General features: G+C 44.3%; 1 protein-coding gene and 1 long non-coding RNA gene across 4 annotated transcripts in view; one reads left to right on the top strand and one right to left on the bottom strand.

Moving 5' to 3' along the window:
- The first annotated feature begins 201 nt into the window (after nucleotides 1-201).
- LOC106698444 lies at nucleotides 202-4989 on the top strand. The gene is made up of 2 exons (XR_001349777.2): nucleotides 202-805; nucleotides 3712-4989. It is a non-coding gene; the product is annotated as an uncharacterized LOC106698444 (long non-coding RNA).
- Nucleotides 4990-7521: 2532 nt separating this feature from the next.
- ANKRD13A (ankyrin repeat domain 13A) overlaps nucleotides 7522-19898 on the bottom strand; it is a 29332-nt gene continuing 16955 nt past the window's right edge. For 2 of the 3 annotated variants that reach the window (XM_006096571.3, XM_023760430.1), the window contains 9 exons: nucleotides 18666-18732; nucleotides 17302-17383; nucleotides 15905-15966; nucleotides 15027-15157; nucleotides 13977-14134; nucleotides 13217-13324; nucleotides 11977-12137; nucleotides 10153-10220; nucleotides 7522-9465 (listed from right to left, as the gene is read on the bottom strand). In XM_006096571.3, the coding sequence (XP_006096633.2) occupies nucleotides 9270-9465; nucleotides 10153-10220; nucleotides 11977-12137; nucleotides 13217-13324; nucleotides 13977-14134; nucleotides 15027-15157; nucleotides 15905-15966; nucleotides 17302-17383; nucleotides 18666-18732 (1033 nt within the window). In that variant the 3' untranslated portion in view covers nucleotides 7522-9269. The remainder of the gene's footprint in view (nucleotides 9466-10152; nucleotides 10221-11976; nucleotides 12138-13216; nucleotides 13325-13976; nucleotides 14135-15026; nucleotides 15158-15904; nucleotides 15967-17301; nucleotides 17384-18665; nucleotides 18733-19898) is intronic. The other variant, XM_014462452.2, reaches the window with a different exon arrangement.

Below are 19898 nucleotides of genomic sequence, written 5' to 3'. Positions count from 1 at the left end.
TAACGAAGAGAGCACAGCACTGATTCACCAGTCAGCTGCCTCCTGCACGGGGACCGAGCCTGCAACCGGGCACGTGCCCTTGACTGGGATCCAACCCGGGGTGTGTGTGTGTGGGGGGGGGGAGGGCGGGGGGGGGTTAGTCTGCAGACGGACTCTCTATCCACTGAGCCAAACCAATTAGGGCAAGACTTTAACTTTTACTCTGAGCCAAATGGAGAGCCACCGGGGAGTTTCCAAGAGGCAGAACATGGCCTGACTTTCCTTTTAACAGGATGACACCGCCTTCTGCGGGAAGAGCAGAGCAAAAGCAGAGGGTGTGGGTGCAGGTCAGGAGGGAAGCAGTTCAGTAAAGGAGTTACCGCAACAATCCAGACAAGAGACGTGGCAGCTTGGATCAAGCTGGTAGTCGTGAAGGGAGGGAGAAGCAGGATTATTTATTATTTGTTTTATTGCGGAAAATTAAAATAAAATAAAATTTAAAAAGCCCTGGCCGGTGTGGATCGGTCGGTTGGGCTTCGGCTGCCGGTTCCCTTCCTGGTGGGGGGCGGCACTATAGTTACCCTGGCAACGACGCGCCGCACCAGCGGAAGCAGTGACGGCAGGGGCTGGGCGAGTGGAGACGGAGGCGGGGCTTCCGGCGGAAGTGAGCTCTGCCGCTGCGAGCTCGGGAAGATGCTGCGCGCAGTGTGGTGGTGGCTGTGCCTCGGCCTGTGTGGCCTCCTCGTGGGGCGGGCGAAGGCCCCGAGCCCGGTGGAGCCGCTGGAGCAGAGCCGGCCGTACGCGGTGCTGCGGGGGCAGAACCTGGGTGAGCGGCGGCGGGCGGACAGGCGGCGGGATCGGGCCTGCGCTTCCGCCTCTTGGGGCGCCGGGAGCCTGGCCCGCGCGGGGCGGACGGCGGGGATGTGTGAGGGTTGGGGGTGCAGGTGCGACCTCGCCAAAGGCCTGGGAAGAGGGCCTGAGCGTCACAGCCCGGCGCCAGGCTGGTACACACCAGCTCCCTGTATGTGCTGCTTGCACGAAAGGCCTGGAGGCCGGGGCCCTGGGTCTCCATCTGGGTCCCCTCCTCCCGGGCCGTGGGCCCAGGCTAGGCAGCAAGGCGCGTCATAGTATTCACCCCACTCCCTCCCCTATGGTCAGTCACAACGGGGATTGACATTTCTTGCCCATTTGCCGTGTGTTGTGTGTTGTGCTCAGCACTTTGTACACGTGATTTCATTTCAGCCTCACAGTAAATAAGGGGTGGTGTTCAGCCGTATTTTACAGATAAGAAAAATGAAACCCAGATATTTGCCCAAGGTTACACAGCTGGAAAGTGGTGACGGCCAGGATTGGAACCTCGGCTTTGTGTGAGAGCATCTCTCCCACAAATACATACATGCAAGGCCACGGCTGTGGAAGGGACCCTGGAGCTTAACGCCTGGCAAGCTTCAAACTCACTTCCTCTGGTTTGGCCACAGTCCTTCCTTTCCACAGCAGCTCACTGGTACATCTGGATATCTACAAAGTTGCCACATAGTATCATTTATGGATTATCTTTACATGAACTCATTGTCATTTTAAAAATATATATATTTTAACAATTCAAGAGGGTCAAAACTAGAAAGGCCGTCAGTCAGTCCCTTATTTAAACATTAAGGAAACCAAGGCACAGAGAGGGTGAGAGATGTCCCAAGGTCACACAGGAAGCTGGTGGCCAGGCAAGACTAGAATTAAGGTGTTGTGTCCCCCACCCCCGAATTCTGGTTTCCAGCCCAGTGCCCTGATCCTCCCTCCAGGGGAGGCCACCTCTGGGAAGGATTTGGAAGCCTCAGTCCCCATCTCTTCTTTGTACCCATCCCCAGCATCTGAAAGCTTGAGGTCATGTGACTTATTTACTAGAGGTCTGGTGCACGAAATCATGCAACAGTGTGGTCCCTTGGCCTGGCCTGCGGGATCGGCTGCAACGGGCTCTCTGACATCCCCCGAGGGGTCCCACTTTCGAGAGGGTGCAGGCCGGGCCAAGGGACCCCACCGGTGCACAATCAGGCTGGGAGGGACTGGGGGAGGGCTCCAGGGTGTGTCCAACCTATCTCGCTCAGTCCAGATGGACAAGACCCCAGCAGCAAGCTAACCTACTGGTTGGAGCGTCTGCCCCCTGGTGGTCAGTGCACATCATAGCAACTGGTCAACCGGTTGACTGCCCCTGGTGGTCAGTGCATGTCATAGCAAGCGGTTGAGTGGCCTTAGCATATCATTAGCATATTATGCTTTGATTGGTTGAACGGACGACCAGATGCTTAGCATATTAGGCTTTTATTATATAGGATTTTAATATTTTTATTGATTTCAGAGAGGAAGGGAGAGGGATCTAGAAACATCAATGATGAGAGAGAACCATTGATTGGCTGCCTCCTGCACTCCCCCTACTGGGGATCAAGCCCGAAACCCGGGCATGTGCCCTTGACCAGAATTGAACCTGGGACCAGGTTTAGTCCACAGGTCAAGGCTTTATCCACTGAGCCAAACCATTAGGGCTCATTGTCAAGTATTTCTCACTTACTGTTTGCCTAGCTAGCTAGCACTATGCTAAGTGGTTTCTACACATTATCCTGCTTTATCCTTTAGAACAGGGTTTCTCAACCTGGGTACTACTGACATGTCGGACTGGATCATTCATTGTTAGGATGGGAGGAGGTGAGACAGGCTGTCCTGCACACTGACATGTTTAGCAGCATCCCCAGCCTTTACCCACTAGATGCCAGTAGCACACCCCTCTCCCAATCCAGACAATCAGAATATCTCCAGACATACTTACCAACACAAACGTACATTTGCTTGTTAAAAGTAACATCATTTTGAACGCCTCCCACAATTCTGAGAGTCACACAATCGGGGGTGCATGTGACTTCTGTCAGGTTGCTGGTTACATTAATTTAAAGTCAGGTCCTTGTATCTAGTCCTGGACCACAGATCAACTTGAGTTACCAATTGCAGGTCCCATTTCTCACTTGAGCACATTGTAAGTTTTAGTTGTGAAATTTACTTTCAAAAACATAGTAGGTTATGAAGTTAGTAAATTGCTTCTTTGATCAGAAGACCCTTCTCAAAACTCACATAGAGACTGAAATACTTTATTCTTTATTGAATTTCTAGTTTTTATAAATGGCTTTAAAACCATAGTTGGGCTCCCTGCTTTTATTCAGTTCGTTATTCTTTGCCTACAACCCTTTCTTTAAACTGAGAATAAAATCCATATTTCCTCCTATATGGCTGCGGTCTTCCTCTCTAGCTTCATTTCCTGCCTTTCTCTCTTCACTGTTCCCACCCCTACCATGCTTGCCTCCTATTCATTCATTTGCTCTTTGGCTTGCTCTGGCCTCAGTGGCCCTCATTTGCTGATCTTGGGGCCTGCAGTGCTCTCCCTGCAAACCATACGGCCAGCACCTTCATTCCATAAAGTCTCAGCTCATGTGTCCCCCTCAGATGCTTCCTCCCCCACCGTCACATTGGTCCTTCACTGCAGCTCGTCAGGCTCTGTGAAATGCTCTTATTTGTGTACATTCTCTCCCCTCAATACATGGAGACTCCCAGAGAGAGGGCAGTTCAAGGCTGTTTCCCCCACACCTGGCACCGTGCCTGGTACTGAGTGGCATTGGGTCCATCATCGCCAATGAATGACGACTTACAGAACCTGGAGCCGCCATTAGGAGGTAACCTGTATTCCTTTTGCAGTGTTGATGGGAACCATTTTCAGCATCCTGCTGGTGACCATGATCCTTATGGCATTTTGTGTCTACAAACCCATTCGGCGTCGATGACAGCCGAGCAAGCAAGTGCTCCCAGGAGTATTTGGGAACAGAATAAGTTATGTTGCACATGGGTCAGTGGAGACGTTGGAATCCGAACTTTCATGCTTGGAAATGACATTTGGTCTGGACAGTTGGTAAATGCTGATTTAGAAAAAACATCTAGCAGTTTTTTTGTAACACTGTAATGCAAATAATTGGCCACTGAGTCTGCTTCTAGTATTTTTTTTTTTGTATGTGGCTTACTTGTTAGTAAGACCTAAAGCTCAGTGTAAAGTTCTGTGTAAAAATGGAGTGCTCATGAGAAAGGAAACACAGTAACCTTGTGAGTGATATAAAACCACATTGGGAAGGACTAGTCATTAATATCTGAAAAGATGAAGAAGACTTAACATGTAGACAGACATTCAGTACTTAAGCAGCACTGGTGACAATAGGTTAAGAATCACAACGTTTGTACTTGCACTGAGTTGGCCTAGAGCACTCTGGTTGCAAAGCAGTGTCCACTGTGGGGAGCTTGGGCCGTCATCCCTCATCCAGCGTCGGCTCTGCACTCAGGTGCCCCACTGAAGTCAGGGTCACAGCAGGTAGGCCAATGGTCATGTGTACGCTTGGGCTGGAAGGCTCTGGGGTTGGACTGAAAACATTTCTAGTTGACCCATCTGAAAAAGAACTACTTGCTGCTCAAACGTGCGGATCTCCCTGGTACTGCACTTAAATCTCCAGCCCTTGGCCTGAAACTTGCGGCAGCTTTTCAGATTTGGAATCTAAGAGACAGCAGGAACTCTTTCTCTCGGCCCTGGGTGGGAAGGACTCACTGTACTAGGCAGAGTGGCGAGTGGTATGTGTTTACACAAACTTAATTTCAGCTTTGGAAACGCTGCTGTTTGTTTGCACTGTTGGTGAACTGGATCTTCCCCCTATTGAAATGATACTTTTGTACTTACAATGTGGTCATCAGTATTTATTTTATTTTAAAGGTGCTAAGTTTAATTGTGTTGTTAAATTGAAATGCCTATCTTGTGCTCCAAACACAGCAGGAATTTTTTTTTTAAACCTGCACTTAATGTGAAATAACTGATGTGGGATTCTGTAACTCTTTGACTTAAGGATTTTGTTTGTAACCTTAACATTGAGGCATTCAAATGTTAACTGTTCTGTGCTTTTCAGCAAATGTCAACTAAAATTAAAGTTAAATCTTACATCCTGTTTTACTCCTAATTATGTTCCAAGCCTTTAAAATGCAGGTGCGTATTTGACTCAGATCTCTTAAGGAAGCACTGTGAAGTGGAATTTTAAATTCATATGTGAAATAATACTATTTCCTCAGGGCAAGGCATTATTTCTGAAAACTGAGCCAGGATTAATCTCTCAGGCTGGCCAGGGGTCTGGAGACCTGGATTCTTGTCCTAGCTCCAGTCACAAACTGCCTTAACTTCCTCATAGCCTCCGTTTCTCATCTTTGAAATGGTCACATACACACTTTTTCTTAAATATTGTGAAGATTAAATGACTTGAAAACTAACTCAAATGAAGGTGGGATTACTAGTTAGCCTGTCCCATAGAAATCTGTTACTGGCTGGAAGGAGGTGTGGGTGGGATGCTGAGACTGGCATCGACAGGGCTAAGTCCCACCTCATCTGGAACACATTTTGATATGCTGCCAAGAAATTCATTGCCACTTTTAGGATTTTATTTTATTTTGTTAATCCTCACCCGAGAATATTTTTCCATTGATTTTTTAGGGAGAGTAGAAGAGACAGGGAAAGAGAGAGAAACATCTATGTGTGAGAAACTCATCAATTGGTTGTCTCCTGCATGAGCCCTGACCAGGGCCCAGGCCAGGAGGAGCCTGCAACCAAGGTACATGCCCTTGACCTGGAATCAAACCAGGGACCCTTCGGTCCACAAGCCAACACTCTATCCACTGAGCCAAACTGGCCAGGGCCACTTTTAAGATTTTAAAAGGAAACAGTAAGAACTTGCCAGCCTGCTTTTTTTTCAGGAATCACCAGTCAGGTAGTAGGACCATGTTCATTTTCTGAAAAAACTTTGCAGTAGTTCACATACAAATCCAAAACCCAGCCTACATCCTCATTCCATGTTACCATCTGTTCAGGCTGAGACTTCAAGCTCAAGTAAGAAAATCATATTTGTAGACAAAGAGGCTTATTACAGAGAGACAAGTAAAGATAAAAACTTCAGTTCTGGGAGAGAGAGAATTATACTGAAAAGCTTTTTAGAGCAGAGACTGACCAGCTAGAACCTTCAGGTAGAATTCTTTTCCTGACCATTTTAGGGAGCACGGGAGACCCTAGACCTCATAAAGTGAACTGTACTCAGAATGCCTACCGAGTGCCCAAATGAACACACATAATTGACACCAATCATAAAAATGAGTTACTTTAGCAAACACGAATCCTAGTTTCCTTTCAAGTTGGGATGAAGACGCCTGCAAGTGCTGCTTGAGATTAGGGGCTCCGGAGTCTTAGGAGGACTTTTTCCAGCTGGATCCTTTTTAAATCACACATGGGCCTAGTTGGGTTTTGAACTCCATCACTTACTGTCATTTGAAGTTGTCATAGTTCAACTTGTCTTTGATGTCATCTGTGTTCAGCAGGAGACTTAGTTTTTAAATTAAATAATCCATAGGTATTGCATTCCCCCCAGAACAGTTTTCTTCATAGTGCCCCACCGGGCTATTTACTTTCCCCCCAAAGCAAAGCAGCACCTTCATTTTCCCAAGGTCTCATTTCTGAAACCATTTTTACAAGTCATTGCCTTGTTTTAATACCAACATATTTGGTGTAGGGTAAGTCTTAAAGCCCTAATTATCAACGGAACTTCTAAGAACAGCCTCAAAAAGCACTTTGGCTTCAACCTGGCAGGTGTGGCTGTTGGAATGTCCTACCGTACACCGAAAGGTGGCGGGTTTGATTCTGGGTCAGGGCAAATACCCAGGTCTCAGGTTGACCCCCCAGTTGGGGCGTGTATGGGAGGTGGCCGGTTGATGTTTCTTGCTCTCTCTTTAAAGCAATGACAAGCATACCCTTGGGTGAGGATAAAAAAAAGAATAAAAAAACCCTCAGCTTCAAAGGAGAGCATCTTCAGTCACCTTAGAGTTGATGCTGGCTTGGGTTTCCTTACTCCACAAGAGCCAGTCCATCTCCAGGCTAGAGGCCTACATGGAAATCCAGCTGCAGAGGCCTCAGAGCAGCCCTGACACAGGCTTGCTTCTAGTTTTCATTTGAGACAGGGAACATTGGGCGTGTGGACTATGATTGGTCAGGAAGGCGGGGAGGAGCATGTCACCTTACAATACACAACTGAGCACTGGGAGGGCATTCTGATGTTCCCATATCACACAAAACAAAGTGTGGGTTCATTCAGTGACTAGAAAAACAACCTGAGAAAGACTCAAAGGCTGTCTAGGATGCTGTACCAGCACCCTCTAAGGCAGCGGTTCTCAACCAGTGGGACGCGACCCCTTTGGCGGTCGAACGATCTTTTCACAGGGGTCGCCTAAGACCATCCTGCATATCAGATATTTACATTACGATTCATAACAGTAGCAACATTACAGTTATGAAGTAGCAACGAGAACAATTTTATGGCTGGGTCACAACATGAGGAACTGTATTTAAAGGGCCAGAAGGTTGAGAACCACTGCTCTAAGGGAGCAGTCTATTTGCATTTTCAGAGAGTGAACACATAAATGAAAGACACTGCAGGCAGGTTGACAAAAAGCTCAGTCCCTTTTTAATTGACTTCCTGGGAGAAAGTCAGAGACACGGGGAAGCAGAACAATGGAATGCAAACATAAGAGATTACCTATGGTTCACCTTAGTGAGTAAACAATGTCGCCTAACTGCAGCCATTCCCAAGTCGTGTCCTCACTCAAGGTAAATATTCAGTAAACAAAATGCCAAGGTATGTATTTGAAACAAAGGTGATGCTGCATATACTGGCCTGGTGTGCAGAGAAGGAATTTTGGTCAGACCATGACAAGAAAGACAGATGGTTATATTGAATCAAAAGCACATTTCTTTGTGGCTAGGAACATTTTACTGGCAATGCTAACTGTATTACAGACTTTAACTGGAACGTAATTCATGTTTCTCTTCCCATCCCAAAAGAAGCCCAACACACAGGAAACTGATGTAAAACAGGAGGATATTATTTACCAGGTTATTTCAGTGCAGCCTGTGAGCATGAATACACAGAGCCGGCCAGAGTGAGGGCACCCTCTGCTGTATGTTCTGTGATGGCTATTTACAGAAGGGTTAGACAAAATAGTTAACTACTAAAGGTATCCAAAAGAGGCCTGAGAAATCTGGTTAAAATGTATAACCTTGTATTGCTACTGATGGGAATAGTTTTTATATCTTTTAAAAATAATAAAAAGATTCTGTTAAAAAATATATTTATCGAGAAAGATGATTTGAACTCTAAAAAGCAATGTGGAATCATCACTTTCCCTTCTGAATATAGAGCCATTGAGTTCCATTTGTAGCTCCCTTTCTAATCCCACCCCTTCTCCTCTAGCGAGCTGAGGACGTGCAGTGGGTGGGTCTTCCTGGCCCTCCACTAGGGACGTGTGGAACACACGCGTCGTTTGGTTCTATGCTGTCTGGTATTTTGGCCGGCCTGCCCACTGCAAGAACAAAGCTCAGTTCCAGCTGTTCCTTCAGGGCCAGGATTAGCTGCCTTGGTTTTAGCCTGGAGGATCCTACTCTCAAAGCAACTGCCTTTACAAGTTCAAATCAGATCCCTCAATGAATGAAGTGAGGTGGTTTGAAATTATTAGTAATTTTTAAGGCTAAGGCAACATCCATGGTCATTAGTATATCTTAATTTGATGCAAATAGTTAACCCTAATCTAAAATAGATCCTGTACACGTCTCCTCTTTAACTTTAGCTAGGGATGGAAAAAATGGAAGAAGGTGCAGATGGAGGAGGAACAGTGATGGTGGCCTAGAAACCCTGTATAAAGGTAAAAATAAAAGAGTAGATCGGCACAGATTATCCATTTCTTTGGTGAACTGTAAAGTATCATAAATTTTCATAAACCACACTCTACAAAGGCTGCTGCTCTCATATATAAAAGCACCCTGACTCTGCAATAACTTGTTTTGTTATCACTCCTTGGTAAAAACGAACCTACAGATCTGCGGGGATTGGGGTTTTTTGTCTAAAGCTGGTAGTAAAAATGTGACCTGCAAGCCAACACAGCTCATGGAAAGTGACGACGCTCCCCTCCCCTTAGTCTGGAGGTGTGGCCTGCTGGTCCCCAGTCCCTTCACCGCGGAGTGTTGTGGCCGGACCTGGGGGTCCCTGGTTCTGCACCTCTGCGCAAAGAAGCGGGCAGCTGCCGTCCGCTGTGCACATGCGAGGTGCAGTCCGTCCCTCAGCCCCAGGGCCCTGGTAACGTAGCACCCGCGTGCAGCCCAGAGCTCTGCTTTGTGCAGCTGTGGGCAGAAAGGTCTATTTCTCAGTGAGCGACAGCTGCAAGACCTGCTGGAGCTCCGCCTCCTCCTCCCGCAGCCGGAGCTCCTGCTCCTCCAGCTCTTTGGCAGAGAGCTCCATGGCCAGCTGCAAATCACTATCAAAATGGCTTGTCTCACTCGGGGCACCAGAGTATAGGCCTTCAGAGCTGGTGAGGAGGCTCTCTTGGATGGCCCTGGGTTGGAAAAAGTGGGGAGAAAAGAAACAGGGATTATTATCATCATCATGGCAATGGTAGCGACTACATTCTTAACTGCTTACCAGTGCACACTGTGCGTGCATAATGCCATTCGGTCCCCCGTGACTCTGGGGGACAGACTGTATACAGGTGAGAAGTCTGAGGTTCAGAGAGGTTAAGATCACCCAACTACTAAGTGATGGGGCTAGGAATTAAACTTGGATCTATTTGAAGCAAAACCCAAGTTCTTCAACAGGTTTTCATATGCCCAAAGTTTAGGGAAATGCTTTGTAAAATCAATCTTTCTGGTTTCCTCCATTTAAAAATAAAGGAAGAAAATCTAATAATCTCTGTAGCTCTTCCCCAAAATGCCATCTTTAAAATTATATAAAGGTCCCACTGAGGGCAGTCAGACCCTGTGTGATCACACATCCTTGGCAGATCAGGCAAATCAGAAAAGACCTCCCCGGGGCCTCTCTGCCACTGGCACTGGCCTGTGAACGAGGCAGCAGAGCTCTCACCCATTCCTGGAAACTCGGCCACCAGGAGATTAGAGCTGTTTTAACGAGTAGCTGCCACATTAAGCAACAGGAGAATTAACACTTGATCAAGTCTCTCCCACCAGGCAGTGTTGTGTGTACAAAGTGCTTGTGCCAACTTTAATCATCAGGAATTGTCAGTTACCTCTCATACTGGACATCGTAGACATGTGTCTGGCTGATCCCTCCATTCGAAGATGGTCCTGAAAGGTCCTAGGAAAAACAAACATGATGACATGAATATCTCTTAGAAGGAATAGGTGTCATACTGATAAGGAAATACAGCAGCAAGAACAAAATTAAAAATATTTGCATGCCCATTATTGAGAGTACTGTGTGAAAAACTAATAGGGACTTAAGTTATCTCTAAAATGACACCTAAGTGCCAGGTAGTATATGGTGCGCTACCCTGCTTAACAGCCTTTCATACTTGACAAAAAAATCAGTCTATTAAAAAGCAGCTAAACTTGGGCAAAGTTCAAATGAACAAAGCAGGTAATTCTTTTAGAGCAAAGTTAGAATACATAATTCAATACAGTCATGCACACATAACAAGGTTTTAGTCAGTAATGGACCATGTATATGATGGCAGTATGCCATATAGCTTAGGAGTGTAGTAGCCTCTACCAGTAGTCGGCAAACTGCGGCTTGCGAGCCACATGCGGCTCTTTGGCCCCTTGAGTGTGGCTCTTCCTAAGCCTTAGCAGTACCCTAATTAAGTTAATAACAATGTACCTACTTATATAGTTTAAGTTTAAAAAATTTGGCTCTCAAAAGAAATTTCAATCGTTGTACTGTTGATATTTGGCTCTGTTGACTAATGAGTTTGCCGACCACTGGGCTATACCATCTAGGTTTATGTAAGTGCACTTTATGATGTTCGCACGAGGAAATCATCTAACGTTGCATTTCTCAATGCATCCCCATTGTCCATCGTGAAGCAGCGACTAACTGAATCTGTCGTCTGTGACTTTGGCCACTCCTTTTTGTAAAACTATGGACAAGTAGTTTGTAGGCTCTGGAGGAAAAAATAAGCTCACTTATATTGGGAAAGAAAAGAGGTAATGGACTGACAGCGATGTCCAGCGCTGGATCTGCTCCCAGGAGGGCTCTCATAGGGAATATGCCTGCTCTGAGGTCTGGCCCTTGGCCCAGCAGCCTCAGAAAACTGAATGGCTCTAAGAATGGGTCCACGAAGGGGAAGAGTGGGGCTCACACTACTCAAGCTCTGAGACTCAAGAATAAAAGCAGGATGTCAGAAATCTGAGCCCTGGGAAGCCATAGGAGGGAGGGGACAGGAGGAGTTGATGAAGGGAGAGGAGAACCACATTCCCTGGACTGTCCCAGGATGGTGAGGTCTGGAGGAAGAATCACATAAGAAAACAAAAGGCAACTGTTCTTCATGTTGGTCTGTCCTGTCCTTAGCTCTACTAGTACTTTTAGTTAGAGGCTCAAAGAGTTTGGATTATGCCCCTTAAAACAGTAAAATATCCGAGAAAAAAAAATATTAACAAAGCATCCACCAACACTTTCATCATACCCTTACTAAGCAACCAAACTCAACGATTGGTCTTCCTGGGGAGGAAGTTGAAATTAAATCCACATACCTTCTTATGACACTACTGACACAGATAATATTCTAGGGAAAATATGGTGTAAGCTATTATGAATTTACTGTTTCAATACTAGAAAATTACATAGTAACCCTAAGAGATATATAACCATTAGCTATATGGGTGAACATGAGGAAAAGGGAAGTCCGTCAGGAGACAGCTGTGAATGGTGCTGATAGGATTATGCAGATTATATGAGATATATATATCTCGTAATAACCTTTTGGAAAAGACCAGGTGTATAAAATACAGAACAATTTCTGCAAATACCATAAGTATGCCAAAGTTGTTATTTGAAGAGGTCAAATGGGAGGGTAAAACCTCCCATGCCCTGTCCTTTATTCTGATAAACGCACCTGACTCCGGCTCGATTCCAGTAAGCTCTGCTGGATGGCAAACTGCATGATCTCGTAGTCTTCGTCCTGCAGGTGCATGTTTTTGCCATTGTCTTGAACATGGTAAGATTCAGGAATTTCAAACACAGACTGATCAACCTCAAAGTTTGTGACCGGGGAAGCTGGAACACAAAGAGTGGCAGTCCGGTACCTGAGTTAGTGTATGAATTTCCACTTCAATTTTGTATACACATTTTTAAAATTAAAAAATGGTAAGATTACAATAAAAGTTTGCTAGTATGTGAGATTTAAAAAAATATATTTTTTTATTAATTCCAGAGAGGAAGGGAGAGGGAGAGATAGAAACATCAATGATGAGAGAGAATCATTGATCAGCTACCTCTTGCACACCCCCTACTGGGGATCAAGTCCATAGCCCAGGCATGTGCCCCTGACCAGAATCAAACCCAGGACCATTTATTTTTTAGTAATAAAATTAATGCAGATTCATAAAAAATATAGAAGACTATAAAATGAAAAGTGAAGATCTCTCTCCCTGTACCCTTTCTATGTCCAAATTCCAGAGGTAACCAGTATTTTATCCATGCGTCCTTTGGGGAATGCGAGTGTATACACACAGTCACACCAATGTGCAATGTGTCTTTTTTCTTTTATTATGAAGTACAGTGAACATATACAATTATATATACACACACATATAGATCTGTAAACATAAAATAAAAATAATATAAAACAAACACCTGTGTATCTTTCAACTAGCCTAAGACACAGAACACTATTTTAACATAATTTTTAAAAACTGAAAAATATTCAGTTATATTTCTATATACTAGCAATGAGTAACTGGAAAATAAAAATTAAGAAAATAAATCCATTTACAATAGCATCCAAAATATGAATTGACTTGATGGCAAAGGAGGCCGAGGAAATTTGGGGGGATGATAGAAATGCTCTCATGACTGGAGGTGGTTACATTTGTCAAAATGCACTGACCTATCACACCTAAAAATGAGAGCATTTTATTGTATCTACATTACACCTGAATAAAGTCATTTTTAAAGAATATGCTGTTTTTAATACACATTCTCAATTTTTTTCACTGAATTTAAACTAAATCCAAAATTTTCCTGATTCAGTACAGAGAACTACTTTATAAGATACTCCAAACAGAATAATTAGTATAATGACTAAATGTATGAATTTTCTTTTTAAAAAATCACAAAACCCCATTTTCTTTTACCTGAATCTGCTTGGGTCCCTTCCACATTTTGAGTTTCTTCAGCAGTGCTACAGCCATTAACATTTCCAAATGTGATCCGTGCATTTAATACATGAAACAAGGGAATTTCTAACAAAATAAAAGCTTTTATAAATACTTTACTGAGAATAATAACCATCATTTAATAGTTAGCTACGAGTGCTTACTATGCTGGTACCTTGCCAAGTACTCTTTATGAGTATGGTTCATTTAATCCTTATAACAACCCTTCCCAATATATAGATGTGAAAACTGAGATTCAGAAATTAAGCAACTTTTTCCTAGATCACAGTAAGCAAATGATCGAGTCAGTATCATGAATGTACAACTATCCAAAATAGAAATTCCTCCCAAGTAACATGTATTGTATATGGTATTATGCATACTACTTCAGGCCCTAAGCCTATTTATGTGTCAAAGGATCTTGGTATCAATTGTCTTCCTCAATTAACTATCTAATTTGAAGTTTCACTTAAGGTCTGATATTGAAACAATGAATGTGTCACATTTTTATGCCTTTTCACGTCAATAAATTGAACTGGTGATTGGGGAATCTTCTAACTTTGATACGTAAAATGACCAAGTATCATGACACTTCTTCAAGCCAAATTAAACTAGAGGCTGTGACCTATGTCTCCTGTATGTTACTTTTGATGCAAGTGCTCCAATTCCCTAAAGCACATCCTGTCACCCGCAAAAAGGGCACAACCTTCAAGTGCTCCCGTGGTTCATTTAACGGTACCTATTTTGACAGGAAATCCAGGTGGGAATTCCAATTTGATGAAATCTCTCAGTCTTGCAAAATGAGCGCTCGTTCTGGCCATGAGGTCAATGATGGGAATGACCTGCTCCACAAGGGAGAGAGGAAAGTCCTCACACATCCACAGCGTGGCTTTGAACCTGCAGGGTTTGACGGAGAAAAGACAGGACATGACCATCAGACAGGGAAATGGAATTCTATGCAGTAGGCTAGACAACAGCAGCTTCCTCACCCTACAGTCTTCCCAGTTACCTTACATCTCAATTCTGAACTAGGACGGGACTATTCCCAATCTGGCAATCAGAGCTTTAACTGATAGCAAGCATGAAGAAACTGCTAGCTGGTGGAAACCATTTCATTTAATCAATGGATGCTGTTGGCAGTAAAATAAATATTCAATCTATACTCTACTTGGGAAAGGCTAATAAGATGGGCTTTTGCCCTAGCTGGTTTGGCTCAGTGGATAGAGCGTTGGCCTGTGGACTGAAGGGTCCCGGGTTCGATTCCAGCCAAGGGCACATGCCTGGGTTGCAAGCTTGCTCCCCAGTAGAGGGGCGTGCAGCCGATCAATGATTCTCTCATCATTGATGTTTCTATCTCTCTCTTTCCCTCTCCCTTCCTCTCTGAAATCAATAAAAATATATTTAAAAAATAAAATAAAAGATGGGCCTTTGTAAAGTAATTTAAAATTATTTTTAAAGGAAGGGGACAGAGAAATGACTGAACATGACACCATAAAACAGCACAGTTCTGAAACAAATAATCCATAAGTTGAAAAATGGCCATTGAGCCTGGCCAGCATGGCTCAGTAGTTGAGCATCGACCTATGAGACCTATGAACCAGGAGTCGCTGTTCCATTCCTGGTCAGGGCACATGCCCAGGTTGTGGGCTGGATCCCCAGTGTGGCGCCTGCAGGAGGCAGCCAATCAATGATTGTCTCTCATCATTGATGTTTCTATCTTTCTCTCCCTCTCCATTCCTCTCTGAAATCAATTAAAAAAGAAAGAAAATGGCCATTAAGTCTCTCTTACTTTTGTGTTCTGATCGTCATCTCTTTCGGCCTTCCGATGTCCCTGTCTCTCAGATCAAACTCTTCACTGAAGTACTCGTCAGGTGTGATGGCTGTAGGGTTGTTTGCAGTGGCACATTCTGTGGTGAGGTCCTGCCGAGCCAGAACTCAGGGGAATCAGAAATGCCAAGTGATGCTCACAAGTGGAGGCCTATGGCACTCAGTCTCTGAGGCGGACATGTTAATCAGCTACAGATCAGGAAGTTCTAGTCATTAACTTTTTAAAAATTAAGTTACCGCACAGAACAAGAAAATCTATAAAGGTGTTACCAAGCTACATGGCAAGTCAAATGCATTTCTCCATTTCAAAGTATTTCTCCACTCTCCTTTGCATTTTTATCTCCTGATTTATAAAGCAAGAGAGAGAAATATAGGAAAGCACGAGATCTGGAAGACTTGGGGTTTAAGTTCCAGCTCTGTCATTCTCTAGCTTGTGATACTGGAAAGGTAGTTTCATATTTCTGACCCTCAGTGACATCCACTGTAGCAATTTCATATAGTTATTGTAAGGATCAAATGAGGAAATGATTGTTAAGGTGCTTTGTTAAAATGTAAATTCCTGAATCCTTTTTAATTTACATTTTTACAGAGAGATCTTAGTTTATAACACATAAGAAAGAAAGCACCTGATTTCTATAATCACTACCCCACCCCTAAAATCTTTATTTTTAAAGACTCGCTCATCTAATTCTCTCCCAACAGAGTGTCTCAAATTCCAGCTTGGGAGTACCCTATAGCCTTTTCAAACGGAGTGGCCTATTGCAGGTTCAGTACATGCCACCCAACCACAGGGAAGTCATCTCCTTTAAACTGCGCTGAGAGCTCGTTGCTTCAACTTACCCCTTGAGCACCAAACTGGTGTTCCACAGTTCCCAACAAGGATTCCAGGGGGTTCCTGTCCGCTATACAAGGGCGGAAAGTTTAATGTTTAATATTATACTTTACTTGTGACCATAGAAAAAGATTCTCACCATATTTTAAAGTTTCTGATCCAAGCTACCTGCATCAGGGTATCATTTATGGACAGACTCATAAAATCATCCACAAGAACCATCAGCTAATTTATCTTTTGTAGAGTCTCTCTAGATCAGTGGTTCTCAACCTGTGGGTCGCCTAAGACCATTGGAAAACAGGGGTCGCCTAAGACCATCGGAAAACACATATATAATTACATATTGTTTTTGTGATTAATCACTATGCTTTAATTATGTTCAATTTGTAACAATGAAATTGGGGGTCACCACAACATGAGGAACTGTATTAAAGGGTCGCGGCATTAGGAAGGTTGAGAGCTAAAGCAGAATAGTAGAAAGAGGTTGCATTTGTGAGTGAGCCTGATCTGGATTCCAATCTCCTCCAATCTCCTCCTGAATGGTCACTGCCCATGTGTCCGTGTCCTGGGTCTCGGTTTCCTCCTTTGTCAAACTGCAGTACTAGTATTGTGGTAATATAGTTAACAATAGCGGTGGTGGTGGTTAACAATTACTGTGTGCTAGCCACATACTGCAGGCACGGCTCTAAATATTTATTTGTAGTAATTCACCTAATCCCCCCAATAACTCTTAAGGAAGATCTAGAAGCACTTCTACTTCATTTTTGAGGAAACTGAGGCACAGATGGTCAGCAACTTCACAGAACCAGCCACGGGCAGAGCTGGGCAACGGTGACCATGTATTGGCAATGTTTTGGTTCAGAGCCCAAGTTCTGTCTAAATTTTTCATTGTGATAGTTTGGACCAAATCACTTATTCCAGAGAAAATATTCTCCAATAGCCTTATCTACTTTTTCATCCAACAATTGTTCTTCATAACACATAAACAAGTCCTCGTGAATGGCTTTAATTATAGCTGAAGCCAACTAAGGAGAAATATCTCCAAGAATGAGTCAGACTAAGGACATTTTTATGAAAAGTCAGCCAGCGTTGCGATTAGCACAACTGATCACATTAACCCCAAAACTTACCAGAGCCAACAAAGGTTCTCTCTAGGCTTAAAAAAAGGGTGGAGGCCCAGCTGGTGTGGTTCAGTGGTTGACCACTGACCCGTGAGCCAGGAGGTCACGGTTCGATTCCCAGTCAGGGTTCATGCCCAGGCTGTGGGCTTGGTCACCAGTAGGGTATTTGCAGGAGGCAGCCGATCAATGATTCTCTCTCATCATTGATGTTTCTATCCCTCTCTCTGAAATCAATTAAAAAAACACACCACAACTTTTTTTTTTTTAAAGGGGTGGAGAATTACCTTTATATCTCTTTTTCTCTTCCTCGGTCAGATGTTCTGTCCGTATTTTGGTTATCACACTCACATTATTTACTGTGTAAACCTTGAGAGACGTGTGCAAGAGAAAATAGTGACACAGGGAATCAAAACTCAAAAAATAAGCATAGCAAGAGCAAGAATGCTGAAGCCAAAAAAAAAAAAAAGAAAAAAAAGAAATGCAGCAAAATAAAATGAGAAATGGTTAACAATCATTAGGATCCTTCAGAGAAAGTACATAAGCGATCAGCTTAGAAAGGCCTCAGCAGTGACTTTGCATCTCGGAGAGTTTTAAACACTGAGGACTTAACAGGGACAGGTTTCATCTTCTTGTTGCTAAGTGCTCTCAAGAAGGTCCTGCACTTCAGGCTTCCCCCCTGCGTTTCCATTGTGCTAAGGCATCCGAACCTGCACTGAGGACTTCGACTGATTTCTGGCCATCTTATAATAGGACTTATAATAAGACAGCCATCCGCTAGGCAGGAGGAAAAAGGAGTGAACCAAAGGTTCTCTACACTGATAAGCTTTACAACCAGAAGTCACTATTTAAAGGCATGCTGAGTATTGACAAAAACCATTGTAGCTGCCAGAGGCAATGCTCTCTGTTATCAAGGTTGACTGGGAACTATGGGAGTTTAGAAAATCAAATGTCTCGATTAACGGAGAATTAACTGTATCCAGCATACGTTCCCAGGTCCAGGAAACACACTCAGCACTGGAATGACTGTTACTAAATGTGTCTTGCTGAGCATGACGTCAGCTTTCTTTGCTGCTCAGAGGTCACCAGAGGATTCTGCAGTGCTGGCTCCATCCCCTGGACCAGCAGTCCTGCTGTACTGCAGGGCTCGGGAAGGGCCAGGAAACAGGGCTGCCCAGCGGACAAAGTGCCAGCTGTCGTCTCCACTATGACAACTATGTTCTAAATTCACTGATGTCATGTAAGTGGGCTGCAAGCCAATTGGTTACACATAGGTAACTAAAAAAAATGGAGACTCATAAAAGCTACTGTATTTTTTATAAAACCACTCAGGTTATAAAAAAAGATGAACAGTAATGTTAAGTCTAATCCTGTGTGTGTGTGTGTGTGTTTCATTCTTACCAGGACAACTGGTACCTGTCCTCATTTCTCTACAGTCGCGTTTCTCTTTGGCATAACTAGAGACCTCCTTGGGACATGCTATCCCATTTTCTGAGAGTCAAATAAGATAAAAATCCAAGTGAGAGACACACTAGACAGTACTTAGTCCCCAGAGCATCTCCATGGCACAGATGCATGACAATCTGAACAGACTCATTTGCATAGAAGCTAAATTGCTATATTAAATCTTATTTTAAGAGTTTCCTTTTACCTTTGCTTCGTAACCATTAACAACTTCTGCTTTATCTGTCCTCCAGCCCCAGAATCCGGATTTAGTTCTGATAAAAAGTGAACACCACAAATTTCTACATGTACAATATGCCATTCAGATTTATCCCTGCAGCCTTTATAGTTTCTTCCCCCAGCTTAAGTTAGTGAAGGCCACCTGGAAATCGTGGTCCAAGTGTCCATAAAGGCCTTTATCAATGACAGATGGCTGAAGCATCTCCCGCACCCTCCCAGCTATCAATCAGTTTGCCTCACCCCTGGCACAGAAAGCCTCCATTCTTGGCTTCTTTACAGGAATTGCCAGCACGGGCAGCAAAGGTGGTGACACTTATCGGACAGCTGTCCCAAAGGAGTGAGTGGCGATGACCAGCGTCCAAGGCTCGCCACAAGGTAGTATCTGGGTCAGAGCATTTATCTGGGTCATCTTAATATGGGCACAGATGTCAGGGGCTCTGGCCCATAAGCAGCCACAATCAGGGGAGGAATTCTTAGAACAAGGACACACAGACCATCTTGCTCCTTGGGGGTGAGGGGGTGGGGGGCAGGAACCCATCACTGTGGCAAGCTGCTTGGAGAAGCCATCAGTGCCTCCAAATGGCTTGGGAGTCAGTCACGCATTTCACCAGGCTGGGTGCAGCAGGGGGAAAGGGTGTTAAAAGCAGGGTTTCAGCCCAGCCGTTGATCCCAGCTCTGTGGAACTGCTTTTAAAGTAGCCCAGCATTCCAGCAGCAGCTGCAGCATTGGTAAAGTGCCCCGAAACCCAGTTATTCCACTCAACACATTCCTGGAAAAAATGCATTTAGGAACCAACAGCAGCCAAGAGGCTCTGGTTCTTTTTCAAAGCATCACACCCTGGGAAATGCTATTACTCAGGGGTGCCCTGGCCAGACCGCCCCTTTGTCTAGGACATCACATCCTAGCTCCACTGTGACTGCTGCACGTGGCCCTGTGTGGGGCAGCTGCCTGCCTTCTGCTCTGACCCTGGAGTGAAGTGGGACATCAGGTGGCATGTTAGCCAGTCATAAAGAAGGTCTGTGATCATTTGCATATTGTGTTTCCAAACAGTTTGCTTTTCTTCTAATGGGATTTAGTAAATGAAATGAGGCCAGATGGGGTATAAGGAGTTTTATGTATGCATTACAGCCCACCAGAGGAAGGAGGGACCAAAGCTTTAAATGTCCTATTAGTTGTCCACAATTAGTACGCCGTGGTCCTT

Source organism: Myotis lucifugus, unplaced genomic scaffold (assembly GCF_000147115.1).
Source record: "Myotis lucifugus unplaced genomic scaffold, Myoluc2.0 scaffold_181, whole genome shotgun sequence".
In the NCBI taxonomy this organism is placed as follows: Eukaryota; Metazoa; Chordata; class Mammalia; order Chiroptera; family Vespertilionidae; genus Myotis; species Myotis lucifugus.
This window is presented reverse-complemented; position numbering and strand designations above follow the sequence as displayed.